This window comes from Palaemon carinicauda, chromosome 28 (genome assembly GCF_036898095.1).
Source record: "Palaemon carinicauda isolate YSFRI2023 chromosome 28, ASM3689809v2, whole genome shotgun sequence".
Classification (NCBI taxonomy): Eukaryota; Metazoa; Arthropoda; class Malacostraca; order Decapoda; family Palaemonidae; genus Palaemon; species Palaemon carinicauda.
Genome location: NC_090752.1, coordinates 29,470,523 through 29,480,695, shown reverse-complemented (window position 1 = coordinate 29,480,695; position 10,173 = coordinate 29,470,523). Strand labels below are relative to the sequence as shown.

General features: G+C 40.4%; 1 protein-coding gene across 6 annotated transcripts in view; it reads right to left on the bottom strand.

Moving 5' to 3' along the window:
* Positions 1–10,173, bottom strand: part of LOC137621487 (UDP-glycosyltransferase UGT5-like) — a 59,537-nt gene that overhangs the window by 15,306 nt on the left and 34,058 nt on the right. For all 6 annotated transcript variants that reach the window (XM_068351824.1, XM_068351822.1, XM_068351820.1 and 3 more), the window contains exon 4: positions 7,570–7,760. In XM_068351824.1, coding sequence (XP_068207925.1) covers positions 7,570–7,760 — 191 coding nt within the window. The remainder of the gene's footprint in view (positions 1–7,569; positions 7,761–10,173) is intronic.

The following is a 10,173-nucleotide window of genomic DNA, read 5'->3' as shown; positions in this document are numbered from 1 at the left end:
ATAAATAACTAAAGAGAACAGATTGATAATAAATCATTCTACAAACAGTAAGTAACAACGTCAAAACAGATATGTCATATATAAACTATAAAAAGACTTATGTCAGCCTGTTCAACATAAAAGCATTTGCTGCAAATTTGAACTTTTGAAGTACTACTGATTCAACTACCCGATTAGGAAAATCATTCCACAACTTGGTCACAGCTGGAATAAAACTTCTAAGAATACTGTGTAGTATTGAGGCTTGGTGAGTTGTAATTCCCCTGAGAACCTTAACTGGATGGTTCATTTTCTTCCCCGGGAGGAGTGACTACTGGTTGACATGTACAGGATGTAAGTGGTGGCCCTAGCATCCTCCTACCTGTCTTTCATAGGATGAAAGAGTGATTGGGCCTGACCTGTACTATCACAATACGAAGCGGTGAAGAAGTGGCCACTGACCGTATACTTGCAGACCGTCAATGCAAGAGCCTGTGCTTTACATACGGTAGTTCAATCTAACAAGCAAGCAAACAAGATCGGTAATAAGCTGATTCTCTCTCTCTCTCTCTCTCTCTCTCTCTCTCTCTCTCTCTCTCTCTCTCTCTCTGAGTGTAGGTAGGTAGGTACTTATTTACGGGCTGCTATTCTGGTTCAATACAGCAGAATCCTACTTCTCTACAGTCATTTTATCATGTTCGTTCTAAAGCATTCCGTATTTCGCACCGCATATTGCTCGTTTATTGTCAAATCCACATTATCGGAGCACTTAAAAAAAAAGGGGGAGTTCACTTTACTCTTGAAACTTTTAATATTTTCAACCTTTCGTATGTCTAGTGGGAGCTTATTATAGTCTCGGGCCGCATATTTGAAGGCTCTAGGGCCTACAATTGACATATATCTAGGTTCCAATAATTTAAAACCATCTGTAACTATTCTCGTGCCAACACGATTTGTTGGCCACACGCTATGATGCAGTTTACTTCTATATAACTTGAGGGGTAATTGTACAAATTTTAAACTTAATTCTCGCTTTAATGGGCAGCTGTGTAACGCAATGAAATTTAGTATAGGAGTGATCCTTTCTCGAGGTTGGACACCTTTTATCAGTCTTCCTTTTCTGTTTATAATATTTTGTAATTACTTAAGTTGCACTTTTGGTAAATTGTAGTAGATAGTTACAGTAGTCAATCCTGGTAATAACAGTTTATCAAAAGTTTCTTTACAGAATATTCATCCAGGTACTTTTTTAAAAAAGCAATGTTTCTACGATGATAACCAGCAATTTTTTTCTACATACTGTAATTGTTTTGGCATTGGAAGACAATTTATAGTCAAGAGATAGGCCTAGATTAAGAAGTTTATTAGATTTATGGACAGAGTCGTTATTTATGTTTACTTGAATATAAAGTTTCTTACGCTGTTTTTCTTTCCAACAACTATAAACTCGGTTTTATATTCATTTTATTTTAGTTGTTTGATTGTCATCCATTCCCTAACATACAAGAATTCGGTTTAGAGATTCAGTAGGGTCGTCTATATCATTTATGGAGAAGTAGAATTGTGTATCATCTGCAAATAGTTTGAACTTCGCTCCATGCCTTTGTAGTATTTCTGACAGACTAATAGTATAGATACAGAAAAAGATTGGGACCAGTGAACTCCCCTGTGGTACCCCTCTGTTTAAAGGTCCATATGATGAATACGAGTTTCCAATTTGCACTCAGTAATGTCTTTCAACCAAATAGTATTTTAGGCATTCAAAAGCTTGATCTTCAATATTGATAGACTGTAGATCATTTAGAAGCAGTTCATGCACAGCTGTATCAAAGCAGCACTGGGATCAAGTAACATTAAAGTACATTTGTTTTCATCCATCATTCCCATCATATCAATTACAACAGAACATATCGCTGTCTTAATAGATTATAATATTCTGTAAGCAGACTGGTTGTCTGGCAAAGCTTCTGTTTCTTCTAAGTGACTAATAGTTGTTCAAGAATTACGTATTCAAGCACTTTTGAGATAAAGGATAGGTCCGAAATAGGTCTATACGAGCTTAATTCCTGATAATCTAGAGCACTGTTCAGAACTGTATGACTATAGACATTTTCTCAGATTTGGGAAACTCACGCTCATTGATGTTTGTATTTGTTATTCTCGTAATTATATCAACTAGACTAGAAAAGTTTGTTTCTCCATTTACTTCAGTTATTGGCATTGGATCGATCGCAGTGTTTGTTTTCTTTGCGCTCTTGATAATCCTGGTGACATCATCTTGTGTTATATTATTGAATCTCGTTGATTTTATCTTGTGTATCTGGTGTAGCATTAATCTGATGTTGAATATTTGTAAATGACTAAGTTATACTTTCTATTTTATTTTTATAGAATACTATAAAATCATTTTCTAGTTCTGGTCACTGTAGGCTACCCCTCGGGTAGCCTTTTTTTTTTTTTTTTTTTTTTCCTTGTTCTTTTTTTTATTTACATTTCCCATCATACCATTTAGGAAACAATATATCTTTTTTAATTTTGTTGCTGCTTTGCGGGTTTTTATAGTATTCACTTTTTTCGTTCTTAGTAGCTTATGTTTTTATATTGGCACATTGCAGTTTTGTATTCTACCTATCTACTTTCCGTTTTTAACGAATTCTACTTTCTTTCTTTACGTCTTTGTCCCTCGTTTTCTCTAAAGTCTCCCCCATCAAACCAAGGAGATCGGTCTTCAACAATTAGTCTTTTCCGTCAGTGGACACATGGTATCATATTTAGTCAGACAAGGCAGTCAACATGCACAGCACCCAAAAAAACGTTGGATATCATGATCGCAGGGAATACAGATAGTATCGTTTATTTTCTTTGTAACTTCTTCAATTAATACAAAAGGTGATATATAAGTTTGATTTATATGTAAAAGTTTACTTACTTCACTACTGCATGTTTTTGTAGAGGTAGTCTAAACCTAATAAGTTTGTGCACTGGAGAGATAGTGCACTTCTCTTTTATATTTATTTATATCAGATATAATGTTATTCATTCCATCGCTTAAAACTAGGTCCAACGTAAAGCCACTCAAAGTAGTTGCACAATCAACAATATTCACCAATTGATATGATTCCAATAACTTACTAAATGCTGAAGCTTCAAGATTTGATACGTCATCCATCCAAAGACTGAAGTCTCAACAAATAATCAATTCACTTTTTTCATTAATAATCACCTCAATGAGTTCACTGAATTTTTCGAAGATACTAGTATTTGTTCTCAGTGGTTTGTAAACTATTGCAATTATTTTTTTTTTTTTTTTTTTTTTTGCACAGTTTATTACTATATTTTCAAAGCTTGTTACACTAGTTCTTTTTAACATCTTGAAATTTGGGTAACCCTTATAAATGAAGAGCCCGGCTACATCTTCGAGCAAAGCCCTTGGGTTTGGAACAGAACACAGGGAGCTTTCCGTTCTACCAGATGGCAAACAGGTCGACCCCTGGAGAGCCTCACAAGGTAAGAAACCTTTCTGCTATATAAGGATGATGTAGGGACCACTCCAACCCTACAACCTATCCCTGGCGACTATGTGTGTCTGCTAGTACATTCCCCTTGCCCAGACTGTACCTTGTTGACAACTCTACGGCACAAAATGCCCCCAAGAGGTGCATCTACATCATCAGCCTGCAAAGAAGGCATAAGACCATGCCCCTTGCTTATTGACATTCTCAACATTCTTGGAATGCTTGCAATGCTAGGAAGGCTGCTTTTTTTTTTTTTTTTTTGAGAACATTGATGTGGAGATACCTTTCTTCTCTGGTCCAAAAACCTGAGATGATCAGGTCATCCAAGTGTGCTCCCCACCCCTCCTCCAATGCATCTGAGAGGTTTTACTTGTCAAACCTCCAGGGCAAATAAGCCTAAACCTCCTACCCCACTGGGACAGAACAGAACAGGGGAGTCATTTCAACTGACCAATGATTCTTCAGTCCCCACTGAAGGGATCTCTGGTGGAGGTGCCCATGTGGAACGAGTTTCTCCAGCAACGAAAGGTAATCGAGAAGACTCTGCCCACACCGACCTGGTACTTTTGTCTTGCGGTGCTGATACTTTTGTCTCGAACAAGAATAGTCATAAAACCTCCCAAAGCTGGGTAATGTGATTGTGTGAAGTAAAGACTCTCGCTGCTGCCATGTCTATCAACATACCCAAATACTTCAACCTCTGCTTGGGTATGAGATTCGACATCTCCCAGTTTACCAGAATCCCCAATTCGTGGAAAATGCAAGAATCCAATTCCATTCCTATAGCAACTACCTCTCCAGGGAGGCCAGGATCAACCAATCGTTGAAATAAATCAACAGACGTATCCTTCGTAAATGGGCCCAAGCTGCAACCAAGGTGAACACCTGGGGAGCCGTACACAGTCCAAAGCATAGACTTGAACTGGTATACCAAACCGTAGAGGGAGAAGTGGAGATACGTTCAAGAGAATTGATAAATGGGCATTTTAAAGTACATGTCCTTCAGATCCACTGAAAGTATAAAGTCTCCCTCTTTGACGGAAGACAGCACACCCCATATTGTTTCCATCCTGAACTTCCTTTGACAAACGAAATTCTTCAGAGGAGAAAGCTCAGTAACCATTTTCCAGCCTCCAGTCGTCTTATCCACCAGGAATAGTTGACTTTAGAAGCCTGGGAACTCGTCTTCGACGACTTTGAGCACGTTTTTCTTGCAGCCGGGGCTTTCGGCAATTTTTGATGGTCCAACGAAAACTATCGGTTACTGAGATAGGGAGCTGACAGTCTTGAAAAGGTAGCAAGTAACTGTCCTGAAGGTCACTCGCTACAAGAGTTCAACCCCGTGGCTCTGCCAAGTCCCCCAATGCCGAGACAGGCGTCCCCCTATTTTGGGCAGCGAAAGATGGGGAACGCCGGCATCAGCATTTCCCTATCCCTCCCTGCTTCCCACCACCACCCTTCCTGAAATGACCAGGTTGGGTGCTCAGAAAGGCTGTGCATGCATAGGCTCTTTTTGGGAAGAGGTTGCGGGCAATCCCGATCAGGGTCTCAGATTAACAGGTGCGGTGCCCTTCCTTGATCCCGATCCTGCTGGCTTGGCCACGTAGGGCCGGTGACCCTAAAGGACACAATGCTCTGGATCAGGGAGTACTGCTGAGCAGTCCTCCAAGATTCCACTGCTGCCTGCACATGACTCCAAAAAATGAAAGACAGACATGTCCCTCACACTGATGAGTTCCTCAACGACAACACCACCTCTGGGGTAATTTGTTTTGAGAATCTAGAAACCACAACATCCCATCTCTTCAAAACTCAGTTAACCCACTGGTTTGCTCTTTGGTGATCCAGGAAGATCACAAACTTCCCACCAGACAGTACAAAACTCTTGTGCTTCTCCAATGACTCTGGGGTTGATAATTTCATTGACTTTGCAAATTACTTTACAGCATGGAGAGAGGCTAGGGCAGATGCCTCCATGGCTGCTGATTCAGAGGCTGAGAGGGAGTTAACACGCACACTAGGGGGTCAACTTACAAAAGGGCTGACATAGTATTCTCTGCCTGGAGAGTAGATGGGGAGCAGGATCTTACTTGACTGACTGGACTTAAGGGAGTCCTCAGATTTGCAGATTGGATCATCAGCTCGATCCAAGGCCAAATTAACAAGATCCAAAGTCCTGAAGGAGAGGAAAAAGGAGGTTGCCAAACCCCCTTCATCAATCTGGGAACAAACTGTGTACGGAGCCCTGACATACCTGTCCTGTACAACTACCAGGGTAGCCAGGGCCGCTGAGGTGGACAGGGTTACCAGGATACCTGAGGCTACCCTGGTGGCTGGGGTTACCTTAGTGGCTAGGTTTGCCATGGTAGCCAAGATCCAGCCCTGTGCACCAGCTCCCGTGGCCGTGTCATAGAGCCGTGACTGCATCCACCATGTCGTCAGAAGCCACTCGGGTCCCATCCACCCCATTCGAGAGAGTTAGTGTAGCAAGGAACCCTATCCTTGTGGCTACGGCTAGATTTCTTTGACCTCTTCCTCTTCTTCTTCCTCTTCTCCTTCATTTTAGATGAAGTGTCAGAATTACAGTCGGAGGACAAAGAGGAGGAAGAACAGCATGCAAACTTCTTCCTTTTCCAGACTCTCATTCTAAGCTCTGCAAGCAGAGCGGTTGAGGTCTGAGCAATCAGCAAAGAAACCACATGGGTTGCCCCAACAGGAGCTATAACACTTGAACGCACTGTCACGGAGGCACACTTGTAGGACCTTATGGCTCCACAATGAGCGGTGCCAAAGGCATAGCCACGGACATAGAAGAAGCAAGAAATACTGGCCCTGGACCGCCAGGCACAAAGGTCGGGTTGATGAGCCCATGGAAAGGGGTGGGATGTACTGGGCCCTGGTCAAGGATTAGGGTAACCCTGGGCACAGGGACAGCACTTACTGTAGCCTTGGTGGTCTTCTTACACCCTATTACGGGGCCAACACCTCATTGAGCCGGCACCTTTTATGCAGGCATGGGAGTCCCTTTACAGGCTTTCACAATAGTTTTGTGGCTTGGAAAGGGGCTACTGGAGTCCCTGACACTTGAGGTACCATTACACCTTTCACTACTGGCATCACCAAGAACACCTGAGACTCTTGCATAGGGGGAAACTAGTTCCTCAACAAAGTCATGGAGAGCCTACCTGAAAGACTTAGGGAAGCCCAAGACTTCCGCAGGTCAAACTAATCATCAGCAGTTTGCACTGTCACAGGTGAAAGAGCTTCCAGACTCTGAAGGGGTGAGGTGAACACTGGGAGTTACCCACACGGCTCCAAAACCTAAAAAGCCCATTAAATCAGAACCAAGAGCTCCTTGCTCCTGCTGCATACACCCTGGGGATCAATCCAGGGATGATGCACAGTAGCGGCAGAAGTAGTCACACCCCCAGAGGAGACCCAAGCACAAAAGACTTCATTGGTGTCTTCTTGGGTATTGCCAAGACAGATACTGGCAAAGGTTTCTCTTGCTTCTTCCCTTTCAGGGTGTTTACCTGCCACTGCACAGGACGCCACGACATGGACTTAATGCATGGGGATGATTGCAAACAATTATGTCCCCTACAAGATGCACAAAGAGAATGAGGCTCTACAGCCAGTTTAGCCATGAACCTGTTGCATCTTTCACCCTTCCCCGGCAAACAGAAACTTCTTGCTTCCAGTCCATCATTCAATGATCGTAATGGCATTCATTGCCTGTAATAGAATAGGAAAAAGTTTGATAAGGAACTGACAGTACATCTGTACTCTTCAGTGACTGAAAAAAAAGGAAGCTCTTCAGCTGGAAAATGGGCGAGGGGCTCCTCACCCTGCACCCTCACCAGCTGGACAACTGCTTGCTGGATAACTGTTTGTTATCCAAGATCTGACGTTCGTCTTCAGCTCATGCTGAAACAATCTTTCCCTAATTAAAGGACGAGGGTTTGTATGACGCTTAAGAACATCTACAAATTTCAAGCATACATCATATCTGCTCATGTGGGTGGAAGGGTATAAATTATACCTAAACAAACGAAAAATAATTCATAAATCTTACTCTTGGTAGATATTTAGCATATACAGCAAACTCATAGTGTCCCACAAAACGCTGTTGATTCTTTGCCAAAATGTAAACGGATGATCAAAGTCCAAGAAGGGATGAGCTTGAAAAGAGGAGAAAATTGGGTTCCCGACAGAGCTACCTGTTTCTGCCAAGAGGTCTAATGGCAACACTGATATGAATGGGATCTGTAAACAAAATTTCTTATTAGTTGGTTTTGTATCTGTGCATAAATTTTAGCCACTTCGACACGAGTGGAAAAACTATTCGGAAGATCTGACATTTAGGTGATGACCCCCTGTCTTTGAGCTGATATTTTAGGGTCTCGTCAAAAATGTTATCAATGAAAGTATTCGGTAAATGAATAAAATACGTAAATAAAGAATTAAAAAGAATATGTTGAGTATATTAAGGAAGTAAACAGATGAGTAAAGTTATGGAATAAATAAATATGGTAAATGACATAAATGTAGATAAATTAAAATAAAGTTAAATAATCTTTGTAATCCTTTGTCCTTTTTAGGGAATTGGCTAATATCAGAGACTTGACTCCCTGATCAGTGTATAAAATATTTTTATAGAATTTATACACGTATCAGTTAATTGGGCAGAATAAAAGTGAGAAATCTAAAGATGAGAGAAGAATGGGAAAAAAATTGGAGGAAATCTTAAAAGTTTAGGGAAGAACAGGAATATAGGAATTAGAAGTAGAAATACTGTGGCATATCTGCGGTAAAGTGAGAAACCTGGTTATAAAGAAGAGGATATTTGAGAGAGATGTAAATGAAAAGAGAAAGGTTAATGACCCAACAGAACTTAGAATCTAAGATGTAAATAGAAGAAGTACTCAGAAGCGTTATGGACAGCAAGACGTGCAAAAGTCAGGAATGATTAGAGAAAAGTGGATTTTCGTAAATCAGAAAAAATATCAAGGGACTAGGAATTGACATATTATATGTATTGTAAAGGAATCTGGAAAAGTAGACAAAGGGAAGAAAGTAGAAGCCAGCAAACTTAAAGTCAATAAAGGAAGTGGCAAACTCCCAGCCTCTTGAAGGAAGAAAAATCTTACTACTTCGTTTGTCTTTGCCTTTGGCAGATTTCAGAGGCCCCTCTACTCTTTCTCTCACACTACTGTAGGTTGCTGTGGCTTAATTGGTAACGTCTCTCCCTGATGTTTGCCAGTCGGGGGTTGGAGTCCGCTCAGACTCGTTAGAGCCATTAGTGTCTGCAATCTTACCATCCTTGTGAGTGAAGGTTGGGGGGTTTTGGGGAGCCTATAGGTCTATCTGCTGAGTCATCAGCAGCCACTGCCTGGCCCTCCCTGGTCCTAGCTTGGGTAGAGAGGAGCCTTGGGCGCTGATCATATAATATATGGTCAGTCTCTAGGGCAGTGGTTCCCAACCCTGGGGTCGCGACCCCATTTGGGGTCGGCAAGCAATTTTCTTGGGGTCGTGAAGACAGGGTAATAATCTAAAGGGATTTCGCTGATATCATTTGATTAAGATGATTCTGTAGGCTTTACCAAAACCTTTCCTCATTCCGACACGAGGTGGTATATATCAATCTAAAAAAGAAAGGAGAGAAAGGCCATCCTCAAACTGAATTGTTTCCCTCCTTTGCATATATCTTAATCTGCCGATCAACTGGGCCGGTCTTTCACATGTACACTACGTTGCTCTCTATTGGCCTTTTCAGAACATTTTGTAAAGAGAAGGTTTACTAAGAACGATTATCTCTGTGAAAAAGTATTTATAGGGCCTTATCTGTAGAATTAACTAAGCTGCATTTTATACTTGTTCCCATCCATAGTGTTTTGGATATATATATATATATATATATATATATATATATACATATATATTTATATATATATATATATATATATGTGTGTGTGTGTGTGTGTGTCTTTATGATCATTTTTGTTAATTAAAGAGATTGCATCTGGCATGTCTATGTCACTGTGGTACTAGTCGGCTTGAACAAGCAAGGAATATGTATTTGGATATTTGTAGGTATGGGGCATTTTTACGTTCAAGATTGTTATAAATTTCCATATTTAAGTTTATATCTGAGATTTCTGTTTGTATTTGTGTAATAGAAAATGTATGATGTTTGAATTATCTATTAATTATGATATCTATTAAAAGCGATATTTAACTACAAATAAGGAAACTCAAAATAAATTCATATATGCAAAAAAATTGATGTTTAAAAACCTAAGCAGCAGTAAGACATGCATATATAAGACAGAAATGACGAATGAGTTGTTGGTGATTACTTAAAATGCAGATAAATATAGACTCAAATTCCCTAAAAAAAATTTAAATGAGAGAGAGAGAGAGAGAGAGAGAGAGAGAGAGAGAGAGAGAGAGAGAGAGAGAGAGAGGAGGGGAGAATTGTGTATGTGTATGTATCAGTGTATAATGACTGTGTGCACTACATAAATATATAAAAGACACAAATGAATACACATATTTGTATTTATAATTATGTTTTCATAGCATTTTCACTTATATTATCATAGTTGTCAATAGCAAGTCTTAATTGGCTGATTTTATTCTCTCTCTCTCTCTCTCTCTCTCTCTCTCTCTCTCTCTC